The 25,566-nt window shown below is 37.2% G+C and overlaps 1 protein-coding gene across 1 annotated transcript in view; it reads left to right on the top strand.

Moving 5' to 3' along the window:
* ZDHHC2 (zinc finger DHHC-type palmitoyltransferase 2) overlaps positions 1-25,566 on the top strand; it is a 71,969-nt gene that overhangs the window by 4,451 nt on the left and 41,952 nt on the right. The window contains exon 2 of the mRNA XM_055118854.1: positions 24,673-24,699. Within this exon, the coding sequence (XP_054974829.1) occupies positions 24,673-24,699 (27 nt within the window). The remainder of the gene's footprint in view (positions 1-24,672; positions 24,700-25,566) is intronic.

Below are 25,566 nucleotides of genomic sequence, written 5' to 3'. Positions count from 1 at the left end.
TGTATGGAAAAAGAGACATGGGCTAAAACTAAATGACAACTGAGTGGGAGAAAATATTTGCACCCAACACATCAGATAAAAGGTTGATATTCGAGATTTTAAAATACTTAAAGCATCAACAACAACAACAAACCTAAAAGCCCACCAAAAAACAGGGAGAGGAAATGAACAGACACCTCTATGAGGAAAACTAATGGATGGTCAACAGGCACATGAAAAAAATGATCATCATTACTTATTATTAGGGAAAGCCAAATTAAGATGACAGTGAGATATTATCTTACACCAGTGAGAATGTCACATGCCAAAAATACTAAGAACAATCTCTGTTGGTGGGGTGTGGTTAAAATAAACCTCATCCACTGCTGGTGGGGTTGTTACCGAGTTTAGCTCCTATGGAAAACAGTATGGAGGGTACTCAGTAAACTCAGAATTAATAACTCCTATTTGACCCAGCAATTCCACTGGGTCCCTAGAACAGAAAACTAGTCATTCAAAAGAACTTATGCACAGCATTATTCATCGCAGCACGGTACAATAACTAAGAATTGGAATCAACCTATATATTCAACTAGGCAGATCATGAAGAAGTAGTATATATGCACAATGGAATACTGCACAGCTCTAAGGGATGATGAAATCATGCAATTCACTGCAACTTGCATGGAACTGGAAGACATCATGTGAAATGAAGTAAACCCGAAAAAGGATAAACACAGGATTATATCACTTATATGTGGCATTTAGAATAACTGAGGGAATACAATGTTCTAAATTGTGGGATACCCAGATCAACCTTGGTGCCATAGGACAAGCAGGCGAAGGAATGAAAGAGAAAGAGAGGAGGGAGAGAAGCAACAGATGAGAAGCACCATTGGCCAGGTCAGGAGATTAAGGTACAAAGGCAGTGTTAAGGAATGATAGAGCCAAATATGAAAATCACAGAACACACTGAAACCAAGAGACCCAAATGTTAACAACTGAACCTAGAAAGGTGTACGCCAAGAGGGCAGGCTGGGTTGCTAGAGGTTATATGGGAGGGAACTTGGGAACACTGGTGGAGGGAAACTGATGCTGGTGGTGGGATAAGCTGAAATATAGTATGTCTAAAACCCAACGATAAAACTGTAAATCATAGTGCTTCAATAAAACATAAATTTTTATTAAAAAGAGAAAAAATATTAACTACTTGCTCAAGTGTCTTCCAGTAATGAAGCAGAAGATGAAAGAATAGTGTTCATGAGAAATTATCTAGGGAAGGTTGAATCAGTTTCAGGTAGAAGATAGAAGGCTTGAGTAGGATTCATTCAGAACTATCTATTGAACCCTTAATATAAGTGCCAAGCACTTTCCCCCACAGAAATTATTTGGAGAACTAATTCAAGATTTTTTTCCTATTAGCTAAGGAAGAAACAAAATTGCTTCTGAGTGGGGAAAAACATGGAGTTCCTGTCTTTATATTTTTTAGCTTGGAGATCATACCAGTGGTGCTCAGGGCTTACCCCTGCCTCTACACTTGGTGATTATTCCTGGTGGGGCTGGTGGACCTTATGGTATGATAGAGATTTAACCTGACCAGCTGATTGCAAGACAAGTGTCCTGCCTGCTATCCTGTCTCTCTAGTCTGGGACCCTTCTCTCTTGGGCATGAAGAGAGACTGCACTCAGCAGAGTACTAGAAACCAGAAATGGAAAATGAAATCCCACCCCTAAAAGTCTGTGAATTAATTGCTAGGTTAATAATCAGGAGAGCAGATAGGAGGAGGTGACAGAAGCACCTCTGGAGTAATGAAATTCTAACCAGATTAGACAATTTATACATATAAACATCTTAGAGTAGACAGGACCAGCAGCTTTTGCTTCTGCTATAAACCACCAGGAGGATGTTTCAGCAAACCCATTTCTTCCTGGTTGTTTGGGTGATATTTGCCTTACTCTTAGCTCAGGTTAAGAGTAGGGCAAAAATGGCACATGAAAAAATACTCTTCATCACTAATCATCAGGAAGATGCAGATCAAAACAACAATGAGATATCATCTCACACCACAGAGACTGACCCACATCCAAAAGAACAAAGCAACCAGTGTTGGCGCAGATGTGGGGAGAAAGGGACTCTCCTTCACTGCTGGTGGGAATGCCGACTGGTTTAGCCCTTTTGGAATACAGTATGGATGATTCTCAAAAAACTAGAAATTGAGCTCCCATTTGACCCAGCAATACCGCTTCAGAGAATATATCCCAGAGAAGCAAGAGTATAGTAGAAAAGACATCTGCACTTGTATGTTCATTGCTGCACTGTTTACAATAGCCAAAATCTGGAAACAACCGGAGTGCCCAAGAACAGATGACTGGTTAAAGAAACTTTGGTACATCTACACAATGGAATACTATGCAGCTATTAGAAAAGATGAAGTCGTGAAATTTGCATATAAATGCAACATGGAAAGTATCATGTTAAGTGAAATGAGTCTGAAAGAGAGAGACAGCCTTAGAAAGATTGCACTCATCTGTGGAATATAAAGTAACAGAATGGGAGACTAACACCCAAGAATAGTAGAGGTAAGGACTAGGAGGTTTTAAGAGAGAACAAAAGGGAATGCCCTGCCACAGAGATGGGGTGGGATGGGGGGGGATTGAAGGGGGTGGTAGAAGGGATACTGGGATCATTGGTGGTGGAGAATGGGCACTGGTGGAGAGATGGGTACTCGATCATTGTGTGATTGAAACGCAAGCCTGAAAGTTTGTAAGTATGTAACTATACCACTGTACCTCATGGTGATTCACCCAAAAAAAAAAAAAAAAAGGGCTAACAGGAGTGGGAAGAAGTCTTCCTGCATACAACCCAGTGAGTCTCAGGAAGGGAAGACTTTGACTTTTAGGAGTGGGATTTCATTTTCTATTTCTGTTTTTTAGTACTCTGCTGAGTGCAGTCTCTCTCTTCATGCCCAAGAGAGAAGAGTCCAGGATAGAGAGACAGGATAGCAGGCAGGACACTTGCCTTGCACACAGTTGATCAGGTTAAGTTTCCAGAATACCATAAGGTCCACCCGTCCCACCAGGAACAATCACTTAAGTGTAGAGGCACGGCCACTGATATGGTATGAGCACCACTGGTATGGTCTCCAAGCCAAAAACATAGCTCTGAGAATGGGTAGACATCAAGAGAAGTGGACAAATGGAGCTGACTGCACCAGAACAATGGCTTTTGAAGGAATCACTGTCTTGGGGACTAGCCATCCCAGAGCCTGGAAACTTCCATCGATTCTTGTGATTTTGTAGAAATGGCTATAGTGTCAGAGGGCCAAGTAGGAGCATCCAGCTGGCTGAGTGGAGGTGACTGCATCCATATTCCAGTTGCCAGCATTCAGATGAAACAGGTGTTTGAGTGTTTTGGCTTTCATGGTAGGAAGGATTGCCAAGTCAAAAACAACAATAAAAATATGTCCCAGCGATTGCTGTGGATGTAAACTTCTCTGTGAGACCATGTCACTGTCACTGTCATCCCATTGCTCATCGATTTGTTCAAGCAGGCACCAGTAACGTCTCTCATTGTGAGACTTATTGTTTTTGGCAAATCCAATACGCCACAGGTAGTTTGCCAGGCTCTGCCATGTGGGTGCGATACTCTCGGTAGCTTGCCGGGCTCTCCGAGAGGGGCGGATGAATCGAACATGGATCAGCCGCATGAAAGGCGAACGCCCTACTGCTGTGCTGTTGATTCAGCCCCAATGAGACCATAATTGGTTATTTTTAAAATCTGGGTGGAAACATACGGCTTTTTTCCCCCTCAGGAAAATGAAATCGTGACTTAATTTTATAGCCTGTGCAGTGGATTTTATGTTTTTTATGACAGGTATTATCTCTATCAGCTTTTTCTCTGGGAAATGGTGAGTTCAAGGATGCCAAAGACTAGTGCTCTTTGTGTGATGGTGGTATTCCCACCATCTCATCTCATTTGCACAATTATAGATTGAGAACATGGCACAGATCCTTATTGTTGGGAAGATAGTTTTCCAATGATCATTTTTGTAAATCTTAGTATTATGTTTAATCCTATGGTTTTTAATTATGACTTATATATACCATAGATAAATAATAATTCATAAAGTATGACATGGTTGAATTTTTTTCTGCAGTAGTCTATTAGAAAATTGTTGTGGAGAGATTAGTACAATGGGTTGGGTGCTTACCTCGCACACACCTCACCCGGGTTTGATCCCAGGCATCTACATATGGTCCTTTAAGCCTTTCCCTGAGCACAGAATAAGGGGTCAACTCAGAGTACCACTGGGTGTGGCCTGAAAACCAAATTAGGAAACCCTCCATCTCAGAAAATTGTTAAAATATCTTTCTAACCCTCATAAAGAAAATCTTAATTATAATAGTTAAATGATTATCTCATTAGCTACTGAGAGAGGAAAGGGGTGGAATTTGTTAGACAGGAGATGGCAGGGGGTGAGATAGGGGCAGCTGGAAGCAGAGAGTGCCCTGATTTGTTTTGTTATTATATTTCTCCCCTTCTCCTTCTCATTGGTATTATTTTGGTCTCAGGAGGTCATATACCTGATGTCAGTGTACTCACCAGGGGTCACACACTTTATTGTGGTGACAGAGATCACAAATAGCAGAGTCACCAGGATCACTCTGGACCGTGTGGGAAGGAGTGAGAGATCAAACTTGCAGCCTCATGCCTGCAGTGCAGGTTATCTAACACTGAACCACATCCCTGGGTGCTGGTTTCTTAAGAAACATATGGTAGCAATTAAGTAATAATCCACGATCTTTAAAAATTTTTTTCTTTCAAAATTACAGTCCAGTTTCAAATACTTGTGTAGTATTTTTCCTAATTTGACTTTTCGTCAATGACTTGGACTCATTTATAAATATTAGTGCTGGGAATGTTTTAAGATTCATGTTCATTTAAAAGGTACTCTTAAATTATTTGCTGCATTTGTTATCGTAGCACTTCTCTCTACTCTAAAAGGCCTACTTAATAGTAGTTCCTTTTTGATGTGTTGTTGATTACATTTCAAAATCCAAATGTAGAAGTGCTTTTATCGATGATTGCATTTTATTTGCTAGAATTTCTCCATGGTATCCTGGAATTGCTTCTCCCATTAAGTATTCCTAGTATACTTAATTTGACCTCTTTTGATTTATGTTCTAGCCTTACTACCCAAGAGGAGCAGACAGGATTGGTACAGAGGGGTGGATTAACAAAATAAATTATATTCCACACAAAACCTTTTTCTCTCTATACTTTAAAAAAGAGTATCCAAAGACTACAATATTTTCAAGATAGTTTGCTTATCTTATAGTATGCATAATTCTTGTAAAAAATAGTTTGTTTTTCCAGAAAAATATAATGTGCATTTGTAGATTTATTTGATTATAATTTTCAGTGATATTGGGGAAACCAAAATGCTTTGTCAAGGTTATTTTCTTAAATAGACATGGAATTTGATTTCTGTCTCAGCTGATGGCATCATATAAAAATAGGTTTCATAATAGCTATAGGGTAGGTTAACAATAAAATGGCTTAAAACAAAGATTGGAACTGATCCTTTTGAATCCTGAAGTTCATCTCAAAAAAGTATGTGATTGAGTCTGAAGTATTGCATTTTGCCAAATTTCTAAGGATTTGAGACATAGTCTGACTTTGTAGAGTTTTTGTAGTGCACATGTTTTTTTTTTTTTTTAATTTATTTATTTTTAATTAGAGAATCACCGTGAGGGTACAGTTACAGATTTATACACTTTTGTGCTTATACTTCCCTCATACAAAGTTCGGGAACCCATCCCTTCACCAGTGCCCATTCTCCACCACCCGTAAACCCGGCGTCCCTCCCACCCTCCCCAATCCCATCTCCCCCCCACCCCACCCTGCCACTGTGGCAGGGCATTCCCTTCTGTTCTCTCTCTCTAATTAGCTGTTGTGGTTTGCAATAAAGGTGTTGAGTGGCCGCTGTGCTCAGTCTCTAGCCCTCATTCAGCCCGCAACTCCCTTCCCCCACATGGCCTTCGACTACAATGTAGTTGGTGATCGCTTCTCTGAGTTGACCTTTCCCCGGAACGTGAGGCCAGCCTCGAAGCCATGGAGTCAACCTCCTGGTACTTATTTCTACAGTTCTTGGGTGATAGTCTCCCACTCTGTTATTCTATATACCATAGATGAGTGCAATCTTTCTATGTCTGTCTCTCTCTTTCTGACTCATTTCACTCAGCATGAAACTTTTCATGCCCATCCACTTAACTACAAAATTCTTGACCTCCTTTTTTCTAACAGCTGCATAGTATTCCATTGTATAGATGTACCAAAGTTTCCTCAACCAGTCATCCGTTCTGGGGCATTCGGGTTTTTTCCAGATTCTGGCTATTGTAAACAGTGCTGCGATGAACATACATGTGCAGATGTTGTTTCGATTGTACTTTTTTGCCTCTCTGGGATATATTCCCAGCAGTGGTATTGCTGGGTCAAATGGGAATTCAATATCTAATTTTTTGAGAATCGTCCAAATTGTTTTCCAGAAGGGCTGAACCAGTCGGCATTCCCACCAGCAGTGAAGAAGGGTCCCTTTCTCCCCACATCCTCTCCAACAGCGGTTGCTTTTGTTCTTTTGGATGTGGTAGTGCACATGTTTTTAACATTGGTAGTACTTCAGTGGGGAAAAAAAAAAAGAAAGCCAGCTCTAAAACTCTGATTTTGAGCTGTAATGAGAGGTACCTGAAATCATTTACAGAAAAAGAAAAATGTTTTGATTATAAGCTTCAAATTGGAAGTCATAAATTGTAGGGGCTAATTTATGATCAACCTTTATAACAAGGTGATAACTCTGTTATATATTTTGGGAAGAAAGGCAATAATGGCTTTATGTACTTACCTACACCTAAATATGTATTTACATACATAGCTATACATAAAGACCAGCGATAATTCAGAACATCTTGAGAGGACTCAGCTCATGGTGAAGGATGAAGGACAGAGACCAGTTTGAGTTAATGTTTTAATTCTTGAATAGGTACACTTAAATCTGTATATTTATTTACTTATAATTCTTTTTAGTTGTTTTTGGTTTTTATTTTTCGGTCCTCTCACAGCGAGCTATGGAGGCCAGTGGGCCTTCTTGGTGATTCTCAGTATTTTCAAAAACCTGAGCACAAATGTGAAAACATTTTAGAAGAGAAACTGGGAGATCATTTGGGCTAAAGTGGAAGGGAGCTAGGAGAAGAGGAGGCTCTAGGTTTCAAGGTTAGAGTGCTACAAGAAAAGGTCACAGGTTCTAGGGGCCATTACATAGGACTCTGTGAGTACTGAGTATCTTTGTGGCATGCTTTGGCTTATATTTTTAAATGATTCTTTTATCTTTTGTGCAATATAAGCTATTTCATCCAAAAAAGTGAACTACCATCAGTTCCTTCTAGTGCAGGGTAGTATAAAGGTTGAGACATGGTTCGGTTATGGATGTATTTTGAGCTTTTTATATGATGTTTGAATGTTATCTATTGTCCAATTTAGTTAAAGTGCCTGCACAGACTGGGTTTCACTGTGCTGGAGATAGCACCCTTTACTGTAGCATCAGTGGTTATTAATGGCAGTGCCACTGGGATCACACTTGATATATGGGGTGGTAGCAGGGATCCACTCTCATCCTAATGTCTGCGGCAGACACTACTACTGAGCCATCCCTAGACCCTCCGGATACATTTTTTAAAGTAAAAACATCAGGGTTTCCCAATATGTGGGTGTCTATTGTGAAAGAAAGGAATAAAAATAACTTCAGTGTTTTGACCTGAACAACAAAAAGGATAAAGATCTGCTGATATGCAGAAAACTGTAAGTATAGCAAAACTGGGTAGCACTGGAATGTGGAGTGTGGGTGATCTTCCATACTGATATTGAAACAAAGAGAACGAATGAATCCTTTATGACTTTGCCTCTATGACTTTGGCCTGAGGAATAAATGTGGGGAATATTCATCATATAAATGGATTTAAATACTTAACACTGGAATGCATTTCTTCCAACAAAGAAGTAGTAATCAAATTGGCAGAGGCAAGCACTAAAGATGTCCAACATTGAGGCTCAGGAGACAAGTAGGATCCAGCTAAAAAGAACAAGGAAATGGAAGAAAATTGCAGGGTTTTCCTGGAGCCTGGGGGTATAAGGTGTCAAGGAGAAGAAAGGAATATACTTTCACAAAATACTCATAACTAGTTAAATAAGGACAAAATTGAATAATGTGAATTTTGAGAGCACTTTAGGGAGCTAAAGAAAGGGAAACTTTTTGTTTTTAGGAGGCCACACACAGTGGTGCTCAGGTCTTACTCCTAGCTCTGAGCTTAGTTATCATTTCTGGTGGGGCAAGAGGACTATATGGGATGCCAGAGACTGAACCCAGATCAGCTACATGCAAGGCAAACACCCTACACACACTACTCCCTCCAGTCCAAGAAAAGGCAGCTTTTAAGGGTAATTTTAGGAAGTCATACTCACCCATGCTCCACCCTCCATTCCTCCCAAAAGAAAAGGGATTTCAGGTTTAAGTAATGTACCCCCTGGAGATTTGTGTGATCTAACATCAGTGACATTGTTCACCAGGGATAGAGTTTTAATTAGTCAGTGTGAAATTTTTTGAACAGTACCCAAACATTTCTGTCACTCATAAAGATGACACACTATCACATAGATTCCTTACATTCTCCATGGGTAGCATGGTTACAAAAATGTTAACATTTATGGTTTTGATGTACAAAGTTATTGGCCATTATCATCACCAAAGTGCCCAAAACTCTCCATCACTGCTTTTTCTATTACTTTTGGTCCTCTTCCTTCTGCCACCCCCTCTTACACACTGCTGAGTAATTTCAGTTTCGTGGTCCAAAGCCATGAATTTTTTCACTTGATATTATTGATGCAGATGAGGCAAAAGCAGCAGCAGCTAGTCTCTGTGTTTGTTCTCGATTCCTAGATTCTTCAATATTTTCAAGAATGAAAATTATGAATTAATAAGGATTCTCAGACTCAGAGTTGGAAAGTAGAAAAGTTTATTGGAAAGTAGAAGAGAAAAGAAAAGGAGCTCCCCAAGTGCAGGACTAAGTTATAAGTAAAAGTTTTGTTTAGGCCTTTTTAAAGGCCTTTTGCATTTCTTATCAATTGACACATATTAGAATGCAGGGAATCTACAAAATGCAGGGAATGCAGGGTGATTAGGCTGGTTTGAGTCTTTTTGGCCATGTGCCTCAGGTATTGTCCATTATCTTAGTCTCCCTGTGAGCCTAAGCTCTGGGGAAGAATTTTATGATGAATAATTGTTAATTCCTTGTTTATCAGAAAAGCCTGGGAATTTGCAGGGATTCAAAAATGTAGGGTTGGCTAGTCAAAAACAGGACTGCTCACAGCAGCTGGCCAGGGTATACTGGGTATACTCTTTCATTATCTGTTCCCTTGTTCTGTTTCTCTATCTACAACAGAGATGAGTGAGACCATCTGGTATTTGTCCATTTCCCTCTCACTAACTTCACTTAACATGCATTATGTATATATACCAAGCTTTCTTTATTCATTCATCTGTAGTTGGACATTTGGGCTGATTCTATATTGTGCTGTTGTACTTAGCACTGCTATAAACCAAATGTGTTAGTATGGTTTTCAACCATATATCTTTTCAAATTAGTGTTTCTGCATTCTGGGAGTAGATGTGTAAAGTAGAATCACTGGATCACATGGAAGCTCTATTCTTATTTTTTATTTTAGAAATTGGAATAGATAGTTTTTAGGGAAATATGATTCCATAGGCTTTACTATATATCCTTTTAAAATTGTCCAAACTTGAAAGTCTCTGTATATTTCCATGACACCTATGATAATGCCACTGTGACAGTTTTTAATTACCTCCCTTTTATTTAATCAGCAGAAAAGGTGGTGGACAATCAATCTTGAACAATCCTTTTTCACCTACATAGCACTCTTATGAGAATGCTGACTGTCATGACCTGCGCAAAAAAAAAGTTGAGAAAAGCCTCCTGTTCAGATTTAACAATAGTTTCTGAACAACCAGAGTACTGATGCTAACTGCTACAAAATTTGTATTTTAGAGAGCAACATGTTATAGACTATAAATGGTGTACTTGTACCATTACTCCATTGACTTGAAAAATGGTTATAAGAACAGAAAACAGAAAGCAGTAATATATAATCAGGAGACATAAAAATAGTTTACACTGAGCAGATGAAGAAACTTAGCCCACATATTGATGACTATTTTTTTTAATTCCTCACACAATATTTTATACCTTCCATTTACATCAACACATATCTCTAATTTGGTTCTTTTTAATATATTTTATTTTATTATCATAATACGCTATCTCACAGCGAATAGTTGTGTAAATCTTTTGTCTGTAGGCTCTTGGTTTATGGTTATGTTACATTTGCTTTTGCTGCATCTGATACATACAAATATGTTTATAATTTGAATTACTGTCAAGTGGAATGTGTTTGTGCTATAGGTAAATGAAGAATAAGGTAAATGTATACGTTGTTGCAAATAAGAAGGAAAAGAATATTGTAATTCAAACTGATCAAAAAATTGTGTAATAACTTTATCTTATGAAAATATAGCAATGAAGTGCTAATGTTTCAGTACTAAAGGGTGAACCAGTAAAAAGTTTTATAATCTTGCCCATTTTAATAGATGTTGTAACCCAATGCTGCACTGCAGTAATTATTGCTGATGCTGGTGATGTTTTAAACTTTTAAATTCATCCTTCTCTTGGATTAAAGATGCATAATGGTTTAAATTGCAATTTTTTATAGTTCCATTCTATGAATATCATTAATTGCTGCATAAGTGTAAAATAATTTACATGAAACTGGAAATATTAGTTTACTTTTATAATATATGTGCTCTGTTATTTGTAATCTGCACTCAACATATAGTCTATATTCAGCATTTAGGTCATTTAGCACTGAACATTAAGCTTATAAATCTAATAAATGAGACACTTGGGGCCTAGAGCAATAGTAAAGTGGGTAGGATGCTTCTCTTGCATGTGATTAACCCAGTTTGATCCCCAGAATCCTATATGGTTCCCTGAGTAATTCCTGAGTGCCAAGGAAGGAGTGACCCCAGAGCACTTCAGGGTGTGGCCCAAAACCAAAAATATAAAAATAAATGAAATAGCTAATCTTTGGTAGTTAAAAATATACATACTTTCAGGTTTGGAGAGAAAGTATAGGAGGTAAGATGTTTGCCTTGCATGTAGCTAACCCCAGTTTGATCTCCAATATCCCACAGCATCATCAGAAGTCACTCATGAACACAGAACACTCATGAACACAGAAAATACCACCAGGTATTGCTCCAAACCAAATATTACATATAAATGTGTATGCAATGCACATTTTATATATACAGTCTTAATATTGTCTTCTATAATATTGCTAAAAGATCCAGATAAAATATGAAATAACAAAGTAAGTGGAAATTTTCTTGCTTCCAATAAGAAAATGAACATAGACTTGTATAAGAAAGATGAAGCTATTGGGTAAGATAATCTGAGGTCTTTTTAATTATAAATTGTTGTACCTGATTAATAAGGGGGATTCTTCAAGGATCTATAACCTCCTACTTGACTTTCCCCTGACTATAGACAGCTATTATATGGGAACTAGATGGAATTTTTCTGACTGTATAGTGTCCTTCATACATTTACATGGTTTAGAGGAGTCACTTAGGACCTCACAAGCCCAACCCAAAGAAAGGCACCTGGAACTGAAAAGGAAGTTGAGAAGATCCGGAACTGTGAGGACATGAATTGAATTGTAGCCATGTACACATGGGTGGATGCTGTAGCACTGCACAGGAGAAGTAAACACACCTGCAATTAAATGTACACAAGCTGCTGGCACTGAGGATCTTCTATTTTCATCTAGGCAGAGAGATTATAGGATTCCATTAAGTACATTTTGAAATGAGGACACTAAGAGCCTAGGATCAGCCCTGAGATCAAATTTCTTTATTTAAGTATACCACTTACTATACTCAGTGGTTCAGAAATTGTCTTTTCCTTTTACAAAGAAGAAAGTGGCAGTGAGTTTTCTCAGGACCATCATCATGAAGCAAAGTTTTTATTCCCTTTCAAAACAAATACATTTTTAAAACCTAATGATATACATAAAGATTTAGTGAGTGTACTGATGGCTCTTAGTTGGGAGGGTAACATTTTATACTCTCTCTGCACAACAGAGATATTTAAATATTCAGAGCAATGATTTGGGCAAGTTGAGAAAGAAATGTTGAGAGGGAGAGGAAAAAAACCTAATAACTTCTAACCTGGAAATTTACCATTCTGGGATTTAAGTTCTGTCTCATTTCTGGTTTGGTTCAAAGGAAGGGATATTCCCATGTACTTGATAATAGTACAGATCTCAAGAATTATCCTCCTTTCCCTCTATAGTTGAAAAAGGAAGCCAGAAACCCTGTCTCATCTCCTTATCTTCTTCCACTACCATCTCATATTTGTCCTAGAACACCAACTCTTTGTTCCTTCACTAGTGCTTAAATGGAGACCTCTGTAAAGTTCAACTCTTTAGTACTGTCCTGGAAAATGAATAAATATTTAAGTTGTGCCCAGAGTTTGCAGAAAGTATCTGTGACTAAATTGGTCTCTGGGGGAAGAGGGATTAAAAGAGACAAGTGAAAACCCTTCTCTGCACAAGGTCTTTAGTGAGAAGTGTCAGGAAGTGATATGAGAGCAACCAACAGGGAACTCTGTGGGGAGAGCTGCCCAGGACAAAGCAGCCAGGCTGTGTTTGTTGTGAGCAGTGCCAGGCACTCCATAGCTGGGCAGCCAAGGGAATCCTGCAAAGATATAGATTTAGATCTTATTTCCATATGAGGAATTTGGTAACATTATGAAAGTTATTTTGCCTCCGTGAGACTCTCATTAAAATGATAAAAATAATACTATGCCTTTCAGATTGATTTTGGGCTTAAATGAGTTTCATATGTGTAAGTTGTACAACAAAATTATACATATATAATTTGGCATATAGTAACCACTCAAAAAAATGTGCCCTTTATTATATTCTTGACCCTTGTCGCCTGATTTTCCACTTTCCTGCCCATGATTCCCTCCTTACTCACCTGCTGCCTTAGCCCAGCTCGGCTCACACTAGACTCATGCTGCAGACTGAATTGTGTGTTCCCCTGCAATACTTCACATTCACAAATTGCCATCTTAGTCTGATAAACTTCAGAATGTGACTTATTTGGAGATAAGGCCTTTAAAGAAGTAATTACGTTTAGAAGAGATCATTGTAACTGGTGACTTCATTTGAAGACTTTTTAAAAAAAATTTTTAAATTTTACGTGAGATAGTTACAAGCTTTCATGTTTGGGTTACAGTCTCACAATGATCAAACACCCATCCCTCCACCAGTGCACATTCCCCACCACTAATATCCCGGGTATAACCCCCCCTTTCCCACCCTCCCCCTGCCTCTAAGGCAGACAATATTCCCCATACTCTTTCTCTACTTTTGAGCATTATAGCTTGCAACACAGACACTGAGAGGTCATCATGTTTGGTCCATTATCTACTTTCGGCATGCATCTCCCATCCCAGCTGGTTCCTCCAGCCATCATTTTCTTAGTGATCACTTCTCTATTCCATCTGCCTTGAAGAAGACATTTTTATATAGAGACTTACAGAGACCAAATGTTAAGAAACAGGAGAATATAGTTACCTCTACACCCAAGAGAGTTCTCGGAAGAAAGCAATTCTTCAGACACCTTAATCTTGAACTTCTACTATCCATAACTTGTAGGAAATACCTTTGAGCCGTTCAGTTTATAGTGTCTTTCTGAGTAAGTCAACTTAATCTAGGGGTCATCTCTAAAGACTTGGCATGGGGTGGAATGCCCACTCTTGACAGCTCACTAAGTAAAGATCATAGGGACAGCACCTGGCCACTATGGGAGAAGGGGAATGAGTTTGGAAACTGCAGCTTCAAAAGATTCCCTTCTGGGAGAATAACAATTTATTTTTGTAATATTCTAATTACTGTGTTTCAGATGACTAATGCTTTTTATGGCTAATCTGGATAACATTATTTGCATAATTTTTACCATCATCTATTCTTATGAAACTTCTTATGACTTAGTTCATATTATCTAATATATTCTCTCATTCATTTCTGACTTTGGCATTTCATTTGGCATTTTGAAAGACCTTCCCTTCAGTTAAAGATCTTCAGCCTTTAATCATTTTCCATGGTGATTTAATGATTTCCACATAGTTTTAATCAGTGTAATTTTTAGGTATAAATTGTGGATTAGAGGTGAAAGGATTCATCCTTTTACCCCAGAAGTCCTACTCCTCCCTTAATTCTATAGTTTCTGCTGCTCATGTTGAGATTCTGATGCAAGCCAGACTTTATCAGAATCTTCCTAAGTCTAATATCCAAGATATACAAAAGTTATCCGTAAGGCTCAGAAATACCAAGATAAAACATTAAACTGGTGGCAGATCAAGGATTCAAACCTCAGCGAACATGTAAAAAAAATTATAAATGTATTTAGTGTTAAGGAAGAATACTAAGTAATATTAGTTGTAATATTTATGAATACTATCCCTCATTTTGCTTTCTCTGGTATTAGTTACCCAAAGTTTATAATGTTCCAAAATTATTATTAAAATGAGATGTATTGGGAGAGATGGCACGTTTATACAAATTATATTTCAGTATACCTATTACTATTCTATTATTAGTTATATCTTACTGTGCCTAATTTATAAATTAAGCCTTAAGCCAAGTATATGTTAGGGGGGAAAATCATAATATATGTGCTTTGGTGCTACTCAGGCATCCATTAGGGGTCCTGGAACATATTCCCTGTAAATAGTGTTGAGAGGCTACCATACTGAGTTAATGACTGCAGGGAAAAACTGGTCAAGAGTCTCTGTGAGAAACTGACATTTAAATTGCAACTTGAAAGATGTTAAGGAATGAACCAATTATAGAGCTAGTAAGGATATTTTCAAACTAAGCAAAGACACTTCGGTTTGGTGTGTTCCAGAAACATCAAAAGGTCATCCTGTCTACAAGTTAGCAAGAGGACAAGTGACAGGAATTATCTTAGAGAGGTAGACAGAAGTCAGATGATGCTATTGAGGCATAAGAAGGAAATTTGGACTTTATTATATATTCAGTCAGTGCAAAGCCATAGAAAGCTTTCCAGTGAGATGACATTGTGAATTTATATTTTTAAAAAGCTCATGTTTTTCTTATTGCGAGATGAGTATTTTAGGAATTGTGTGGGAATCCAGTGAGGAACATATAGATTTCCTGGCACAGTATTCTGGTTCAGACTACTAAGAATGGTAGGTTTGCCTTTTTTTTTTATGGTAACTCAGTGAGCCACAATTGGAAACTACATGTTCACAATCTAAATTCTGTGCAATGAAGTCTTATCTTAATTTTTTATTTCTGTTCTGAAACTACTATTCTATCCTTGACAAAGGCAGTGCCTACAAATACTCTTTCTTTGTGGAATGAGTTCTTCCCTAGATCTTTAAAAGTCAATAATTTGGGGGGGTGGAATGATTTCTTTTGTGGAATGTGTTTTTTCCCTAGGTTTTTAAAAGGTAGTAACTTGAGAGGTGGGACACTGAAAGTAATTTTAGAACCAAAGGAAAATTCAGGAGAAATTGGCAGATTAAAAAAAAAAGTTCCTTTTAAAACTGAACCACAAATAAGCTGAATATCATGATCAAAGTCATACATACTGGGAGGACAAGACTAGAGTCTAGATTTAGCAAAATGCAAGTGCTAAGGCTATAGGAAGAGCCATCACAGGCATGTTTAACTTGTTGATGTACCACTAGTGGCACACATGGATGTGACTTAATTAACACAAATTGCAACACCAGTATCAAAGTGTTAAAAAAACAAGAAAATGCAAGGTAGCTGAAGGATTATCCCCAGGGGGTAGTGGCATAATATGAGGTTAGCTTGTTGACTGTGATCAATAAAATAGAAATGACCTGTGAGGAATACAAAAGAGCAAAACATTGCTAAAACTTAAAAGGTAAGTAGAGCTGTGATAAAGGAAATAACATTTAAAATCTTTTGTTGGAAAAGAATATAATTGAAATTCAACTGGAAGTAGCAAAGTTAATAATATATTTTTCTTAGGTCTGTCACTAAGATGATTTAGCAGTAACATCACCAGTGTTCCGGGAATGATTTGGCTCGTGTCTTGCTGCTGAAATTGTTGCCTCTAATACAGTAAAAATGGACTAGAGCTTCTTGGAAAAGGGTTGAAATGACAAAGGATTCTGCTTCAAGAGGTCACAACAGGCCAATTTTATTACAGGATTCACTGTCAATTTGACATTATTACCAAAGGAGGTGTAAATAATTTTGCTAAAGCAATTTGAGTACCAAGATTTAGCAGTGGAGTGTTGGTGACCTTGACAGGAGTGATAGCAGTGAAATGCAGAAATGAATGAAGGACCAGTGGAGTGGGTTGAGGGAGTGATAAGAAGTTAGTGGGCAGACTGCATTTGGGCAGATTTCCCTGTATACAGGTTAGAAAAGTGAATCACAGCTAGCTAGGTCGAAGAAGGTATTTTGTCAGGACAGAAACAATTAAAGCTGGAATTTTCTGGCACTATTCTATCTGTATTGATCTGACTCTGAGCTGCTTCTGTTACTTAACTGAATATATTTATATTAACTGTTTCTGTTTTCTCAGTTTTACTCTCTAAAATGATTTTAAAAGATTTGTATTTTTAGCACAGAGATAAAATCTCATTTACCATCTATCCTCAATATTTTAAGTATACTGGAGTTAATGAGTGTTGTTCAATAAATGAATTAAATATAAGCAAAAACTAAAACAGGCTGGCTTAAAACTTACCTTTTAAGATTCATTCGAATCAAATTTGCATTTTTATATTCTTCATTATGAACTTACACATATTACATCAACTTATCTGTATCATGTTGAATTTGAAAGTAGCCTTGATTTTTTCATAGAAAAGTTACTGCATGTATGCAATAAAATCAATAAATTACTCCCCCCAAAAGAGAGTTTGAATGCAAGGAAAATAAAATTGAGAAAAAGAAATAAAGATATTTCAGTAGTACATTTGCGATGAATATATCCCAAAACCAAACTGTTTTAGAAACAATTATGTAACTGTTCCTTGCTAACTTGGGGGGGAAGTACATATTGAGGGGAAAGTACATTTTTTATCTACTATGAAGGCGTATTTTGTATCTAAAGTTTTGGATTTGGCATGTACTTGAACTAGATTTAATCACCAACAGTTCATTGGGCTGCTACTGATAAATAGGTATAATATTTTATAGAAAACTCTCAATGTATAATAAAGTCATATTGTCAAAACTCAGTTGGTAAATAGATAATTAAAATAATATTTGAGATGACCCTTATTTTATGCATTTTTTAATTTTGGGAGTTAGAGGAACCACACCCAGTAGTGCTCGGCAGCTGTACCCTGGCGATGCTCAGGAAGGTACCAGGGTTTAGAACCATGGTTGGCCACATGCAAAGCAAATGCCTTGCCCCCTGTTCTAACTTCCAGTTCTGATCCCCTGCTTTTTAATCTAGAATTAAATTAATATTTTAGAGCTCTTTTATTTCATATGGATGGGTGTATACATAAATTTAATTTGGATAGCATTATTTTTGTTTTCAATTTTTTTAATTATAATGGAGGAAATTTTTTCTCTAGGGCTGGATTGATAGCACAGCAGGTAGGGCGTTTGCCTTGTAGGCAGTCGACCAGAGTTTGTTTCCTCTGCCCCTCTCGGAGAGCTTGGCAAGCTACCAAGAATATCTCGCCCGCATGGCAGAGCCTCACAAGCTACCCATGGTGTATTCGATATGCCAAAACACAGTAACAAGTCTCACAATGGAGATGTTACTGGTGCCTGCTCGAGCAAATCGATGAGCAACGGGATGACAGTGATACAGTGACAGTGAATACATAAATATGTACTATAGCAAGTGGGATAGATATGTTTTAATTTATTGATTGATAATAATAAACTGGACTTGATAACTGATACAAAATATCAACACATTTCTTCTTACTGTCATATGTAAGCTGTGCATTCAGGGTATGATTTAACTTTGGCTCAGTTATGTCAGCTAGGAGCTTGGTTAAATAGTGTAAATGTTGTTGCCAACCTGCCCTGCAAATGTCACACTTCCCAGCTGCCACAGCTATGAGAACCAATTTCTTAAATATTCTCTCTCTCCCAGTTCATACATATATATTATAAATATAATGTTACATCCCCATGCACACTTACATATATATACACATAGACGCATACTCCTATCGGTTCTTTTCTCTGGAGAGTCCTTGTATATAGGTGTTGGGAAACTTTTTCTACAGAGTGTCATATAGGAAATCTTTTAGGTTCTGCATTCCAAAGTGTCCCTGCTACTAATTCCCAGCTCTGCCATTGTAACACTGAAATAGCCATGTGAAGGACTAGATGCCTGTGTTCCAATAACATTTTGTTTTTGACTTGACAGCTGCAGTTTAGTGATCCTTGAATTAAATGATTGTTAATTGTTATAGCAAAAAAGGATAAAGGAGCATATGTTTTTAAAAATGTTTATTCAAGTCTGAGTCATAGTACAGCAGATTGGGCACTTGTCTTACAGATGGCCCACATGGGTTTGATTTCTGGCACCTCATTTGGTCCCAAAAACCCTCCAGGAAGGATACCTGAACACAGAGCCAGGAGTAAGCCCCAAGCACCACTGGATGTCACCCCAAAACAAAAACAAGTAAGAAAATTTATTCAAGTCAGACTTGAATAAACCTTGAGAAGTATTCTTTAATATATTAGGGGCTGTTACCTTGAAAGTACTACTCCAATTTTGATTTGTGTATTTTGTTTTTACACAGTTTTAAAATTGATACTAAAAAGTTATCACTCCATAATGTATAGTTCAAAGAGCTAGATCACGTTGTGCATACATATGATTTGATGCCTGGCCTGGTGTAGTCTCCTGACCACCACCAGGGCTAACCCCTGTGTTCTGCCAGATGTTATCTCAAACCTACCCCCACCTCCGAAGTTACAAGTTTTATAATTTCTAAACTGGTAATTGACCTGATATCAATACCCTACTCTCTTTCTTAGATCAGTAGTCTTCAGCTATCACTCCACAAACTAGAGTCAGTCCATGGGTGTAGAAATTTTGAAAGTCATTGATCTGCTGCCTTGGTTGTAATTGCTGGTCCGTGGACCAGTATGAAGGACAAGTGCTGGTCTGAAGCACTTGTAAAGAATGATTTAGGAGGGAACAATTAAGTAGCCAGAAATATCCACCAGAAAACAGAACTGACAGCCCAGACCACCAACCTTGCAGATTCCATGATGGTTCAAGATTCCAAGCTCTGATTCTTAAAGGCCTTCATTTTGGCCCTGGCAAAAGAAACATCAGTGTTGAGTCTGATCATTTACTACTCATCATTTACAATTTAGACAGTTGCTACTATCTCTTGTTCTATAGGCTATAGGTGCCGAGAGGGTGATATAATTACTTAGCACCTTTCAATAAGTCAGAGTCCTTGTTGCCAGGCTCTCTATTGCAGTTCACTGTGGAAAATTCTCAAGTTTGGGAGGTATATTGGAAAGTTCGAAATTTCTGAAAATATTTTTATTTAGGCCATGGAAAAGAATAAATCAGACTAATCCAAGATGAAATTAGGCAAATAAATTTTTGAAATAAAAATTAAGTTGTTACCCATTTTTGTTGTTTGTATTTAGATGGTCACCAGATGTACAAATGAAAACTATTTTAGTGTTATAAGAGCGCTGTTCTCATTCCCAAGAGTAAGTTATATCTAACTTTTATAAGGCAAACATAAAATTTAGAACTTTGTTAAAAGCAATTATTTTTATTTGTTAAATAAATTAAAGAGGCAGTGACCCTGAAATGTAATTCATTTTTGTGAGAAGTTTTTACATGGACCAACTGTCACATCAAGATAGAGGCAGTATTCGGATGTTGTGGGGTCGGAGGGCAGAGTGAGCCAGGCAGAAGGGAACTAGGGACATTGGTGGGGGGATGTGCACTGATTGATGAAGGGATGTGTATTTGAACATTGTATGACTGAGACTTTTTAAAAAATTTTTATTGAATCACAGTGAGATAGTTACAAGCTTTCATGTGTGGGTTACAATCACACAATGATCTAACACCCATCCCTCCATCAGTGCACATTCCCCACCACCAGTATCTCCAGTATACGCCCCCCCTTTCCCACCCTCCCCTGCCTCCGTGGCAGACAATATTCCTCATACTCTCTCTCTACTGTGTTGCATTATGGCTTGCAACACAGACACTGAGAGGTCATCATGTTTGGTCCATTACCTACTTTCGGCACACATCTCCCATCACGACTGATTCCTCCAGTTATCATTTTCTTAGTGATCCCTTCTCTATTCCATCTGCCTTCTCTCCTCCGCTCATGAAGCAGTCTTCCAGCTATGGGGCAATCCTCCTGACCCTTGTATCTACTGTCCTTGGGTGTCAGCTTCATGTGATGTTATTCTATACTCCACAAATGAGTGCAGATATGACCGAGACTTGATTATGAATAACTTTGTATATCTCACGGTGACTCAATTAAAAGAATAAAGTAATTAGAGGAGATACATACATCCATGATTATTACAGCATTATTTACAGTAGCCAAGATCTGGAAACAAACTTAGAGCCTGTAACAGATGACTTGATAAAGAAGCAATAGTATATCTATACAAAGGAATACTCTTAAGCTATAAAAAAGGATAAAATTCTGCCATTTGTAGAATGTTGGACCTGAAAACTATTACAATTAGTAAAATAAGTTGTATCATAAAAGATAATCACTGAATTATTTCATTCACATGGGACATACACAAAAAATGAATAAACTAAATGAAAAATGTGTTTTTATTTGATTAATAAACAATAAATTATTAAATTTTTAGTATTAAATCATTTGACTGTTTTGGCATATTGAATACACCACAGGGAGCTTGCCAGGCTCTTCCATGCGGACGGGATATTCTCAGTAGCTTGCCGGGCTTTCCGAGAGGCATATATATATATATATATATATATATATGAGGCATATATATATACATACATATGTATATACATATATACTGTATATATGTATATATATATATTCTGACATCTTTTGCATAGTTTTCTTTAAAGTAACGTCCTGATATGCCAAAACCAGTAATAATAACAGTCTGAAAAGAGCCTCCAATCATTGGGAAAAACGAGTAAGGAGAGGCTGCTTAAATCTCAGGACTGGGACGAATGGAGACGTTACTGGCACCCACATGAGTAAATTGATGAACAACAGGATGACAGTGATAGTGAAATCATTTGACAAATATTTACACTAGCCTCACTTGTAATTTTTATAAAGATATGTGATTGTGTCCAGAATATATAAAAGGCTCTCAATAAAAGGGAAGTAAACCAGTAAAATTTACTTGATACAACCATATAATTCGCTGAAATTTGGATGGAACTGAAATCTATTATGTTAATTGAAATAAGTCTTGGCGCTGGAGAGATAGTACAATGGGTAGGGTGCTTGCCTCGCATGCAGTCAAACTCAGTTCGATCTCCAACACCCATATGGTCCCCTGAGCACCACCAGAAGTATTTGCCGAGCACAGAGCCAGGGGTAATTCCTGAGCACAGAACCAACAGCAGCCCTTAAGCACTTCTGGGTATGTGGTGTGGTCCCAAAACTACCTCTCTAAAATTAAAAAAAAAAAAGTTAAATGATGCTAAACTTCTTATATAATAATCAGAGAAACATTGAAATTCTTTTTTGGACTAAGAGTAACAGAAAATTCTGTGGACAAAATTTAAAGACTTGTATATAGAAATTTTGGTAGGATCATAATCTATGTGGGAGTGTAATTGTAAATAGACTTTTTGATTTTTCACAACTTTATAAATGTTACTGGAATTACCAAACACATATAACATATCTATGTTTAACTTGCTCTGTTGAGAAAAATAGGCAATCTTTGGATTTTGAAATACATGTAGGAAAAAACAGCTTAAAATAAAAAGCTTTTGTTGGATACATATCTAGCCAAATAGTACTGATTCAAGTTTTAAAAAAAGATTATTGGCCCATGCTAACTTTACTTTCTATTATTTCTTTCATTTTGAAAGGTGTGTTTATATGTCACTGGTTTGCAAGACAACATGGTTCAGGTGTACAGTTCCATACCTCTTCTAAATGTATGTTCCCATAACAGAGTTACAATATTCCCCACCACAGTCCATACTTCTCAGCCCACTCTTAGGACTGACTAAGAACAACCCTAGTCAGTTCTGTACTTAGTGTTCTAAAGGTGAGTTTACATTTTACTTTCTCTGCTTCCTTGCTTCTTATTTTTTTATATTCTACATATGAATGAGGTTATCCGTTGTTTTTTTCTTTCTCCTAACACTTCCTTTTTCACTTACCATTACCCTCTCTAGTACTAATCATATTATAGTAAAAGGCAAGACTTCATCTTTTCTTATAGCTGAGTAGTTTTCCATTGTGTAGATAGAACACATCTTTATTTATTGTTGGCTACTGGGTTATTTGCAGCAAATACAATCTTTGCTCTTGTAAATAGTGCTACGATGAACATAGATGTGTGTGTGTATATATATGTATTATACATATATATATATGTATATATATATTGCTTTTGTGGTCACACCCGGCGATGCACAGGGGTTACTCCTGGCTCTGCACTCAGGAATTACTCCTGGCTGTATTCGAGGGACCCTATGGGATGCTGGGAGCCCCTAGCAAGTGTATTTTTAATTTATTGGGAAATCATCATACTGTTTACCTAAGAGCTGAACCAGTTTACATTAATGGTGAATGAAGAGCCCTTTTTCCCGACACCTCCCCCCAGCACTTTTTCTTTCCAGCTGTTTTTTGGTATCGGGTAGCCTCCCACATGGGAGTTATATTTTGGCCAGTGTGATTCACAGTTCCTGATACTTGGTGCTAATGAGTATTTTTACCATGTGCCCATATCCATTGGCATGTCTTCTTTGGTGAAGTGTAACAGTATCTCAAAATTCTTTATTTTGTTTTATTCTCCCTTTCAATGCAGACAGCTGAAGTCATGGGTCAGCAAATGCATTTCCTTAAAACTACCAGCACCTCTGAAATTAAAGGTTTTTCTTACATGCGTGCACAACTAGAATCAAATTTCTTTTCAATTCTCTTAGATTAGCTCCATCTACCTTCAGTAGAAATTTTGATCAAAGCATAAGTTATATCTAATTTTAAAGCACTTTGAAAATAAAGAAGTCCGTGATCAGAAAGAAATGCATTTAAAGGAGTGGTTGGGTCACTGTAAAAGACAAGCTTACCTAGGGTCTTTCCTCAACCCCCGCTTTTAGATTCACTTCAGGGATTCAGTGAGAACGTAATCTCTGATTCTCTAGCATTTACAAGCATTCTTGTGGATTAGTTATTTCTAAGTCAAAGATCATATGTGTTGGCCTGCTTGGAAAGTTAAAGGAAATATTTAAAGGAGCCACATCAAATTTGGTGAGAAATCTAAAAACAGCTTATTATTTGGCCTCAAAGAGAACATTTGAAAAGGACACCATACTTTAGGTATGTGGAACTCCAGTATTTAGGTTTTGTTTATTGCTGTATATTGAAAGCTGAGCTATGTGGGTAGAAGCCAGTATCAGCACACATCTTACCATTCATAGAGCATTCGGTAACAGAGTGGGCTCCTCTCCCATTCTGTGAGCTCTGCCATTTTTGGAAATACCTAAGCTTATGTTCAGTAGTTCTTTTGGGAAAGCGGATCAGATAATCTCAAAAAGATCTCACGTTACTCTCTGATTCCACTAATTCTTAAGGCTATGCAAATTACATTCTAGAGCATGGATATTGTTCTCTCAAAATAAATGAATGGCATCTTTATTTGACATAAATAAACAAGGTCATATATTGCTTCAGTTGACATAAGACCAAAACTTCCACAAGACTTGAGTACAAACAAAGAAGACTAAATGAGAAACAAAACAAGAAAACAGAAGTAAGGGAACTACCTCAGCTTTTATATTATGACAACCTGGAATTTCTCTGTCTGCTTCCTTGGAATGTTTACAAACAACCTCTCAAGGATGGCAGTTTCTCAGGTGCATTGACTGTGTCCCTCATTGTACAAGGGAGCAACTAGTCTTTGGGCAAATATCTGTACCTATAGAAATTTAACAAAAGTGTGTGCTGAGGACACAATACTGGGATTCCTGGGAAGCTAGTTAGGTAGGCCAATTTACAAAGAGCAGTACCTGCCTCTGAAAATGCAGTGACCTAGAGAACGTTGTTTTGATCTGAACTCAGTAGTTGGAAGGAAAAACAGTTCCAGGGCTAATATGCCAACAAAGGCAAGGTTGAATCTCCCCCTCTGGAGCTTGTCCCTTTTCGAAAGAAATTTTAAAACAATTTTAAGGAATGTAGGTTTGAAATTATGAACTTACTTGGGAGCCCTGTATCTGCTGGTACTGTTGCCATAAGCTTCCTACAAAGTATTACCTGTTTCTCTTTTCTATTTTTATAGTGTCCATGGAAAATATTGGAGAACAAGGTAATGTATTATTGTTTCAGATACAAAATCTTTTTGAAAATGGATTGAGAAAAATGTTATTCATTTCGGCTTTGTTACAATAAATAAGTTATGAGAATGTGGAGATAAGATAGGGTTAATGAACATCATTTTCTTAATTTTACCAGACTGAATTCTCTCAGGAAACTTGGCAGAATACTCTGCACTGAATGGCAGTAATTGTTCCAAAGATTCTTGTGGCTTTGAGATACAGGAAGACCAACAATGTTTGGTCTAAGTTCACAGTATTACTCCATACCTGACTCACCAGTATAATTCATGAAAAATATCACTGGCTCTTGTCACTGACTTAAGTGTCTTATTGGATTACTTAATTTTTGGTGATTTTATAAATATGACTACTATCATTCTTTTAAAAATTTTAAATTGTCCATTAAAATTTCAAAATGCCCAAACAATAAAGTTTGAATAGTTCATTCAACATCTCATATAATTAAATTCTAAGTGTATTACTGAGAATCAATTTTTATCATTGTTGTTAAAATTTATATTTTATATCTATATAATACTTTGACATTAAAACACCACACAAAGTGCGTTTAGACACTTTACCTGAATAAAGTATTCAGAATGTTTTTCTTACCTTTTGTCTAATGTCGTAATTCAGATACTTGAGCTCCTAATGTAGGAAATCTCTCTTTGCCATCTGGTCTCTGTTTAAACATGTTTTCATTAAACAGTTAGGGCCACCAGATTTGAGTAGAGTAAGGCAGAGAAGCAAACAGCTTGCCAAATAAAAACTGCTTTTGTGATTCTGTCATTAAAACAGAATTTGTAAAACGTGAATGTTTTAATTTTTATTTAGAGTTTCAAGAATAACTGCCTACT

The sequence above is a fragment of the Sorex araneus genome, chromosome 1 (genome assembly GCF_027595985.1).
Source record: "Sorex araneus isolate mSorAra2 chromosome 1, mSorAra2.pri, whole genome shotgun sequence".
Classification (NCBI taxonomy): Eukaryota; Metazoa; Chordata; class Mammalia; order Eulipotyphla; family Soricidae; genus Sorex; species Sorex araneus.
This window is presented reverse-complemented; position numbering and strand designations above follow the sequence as displayed.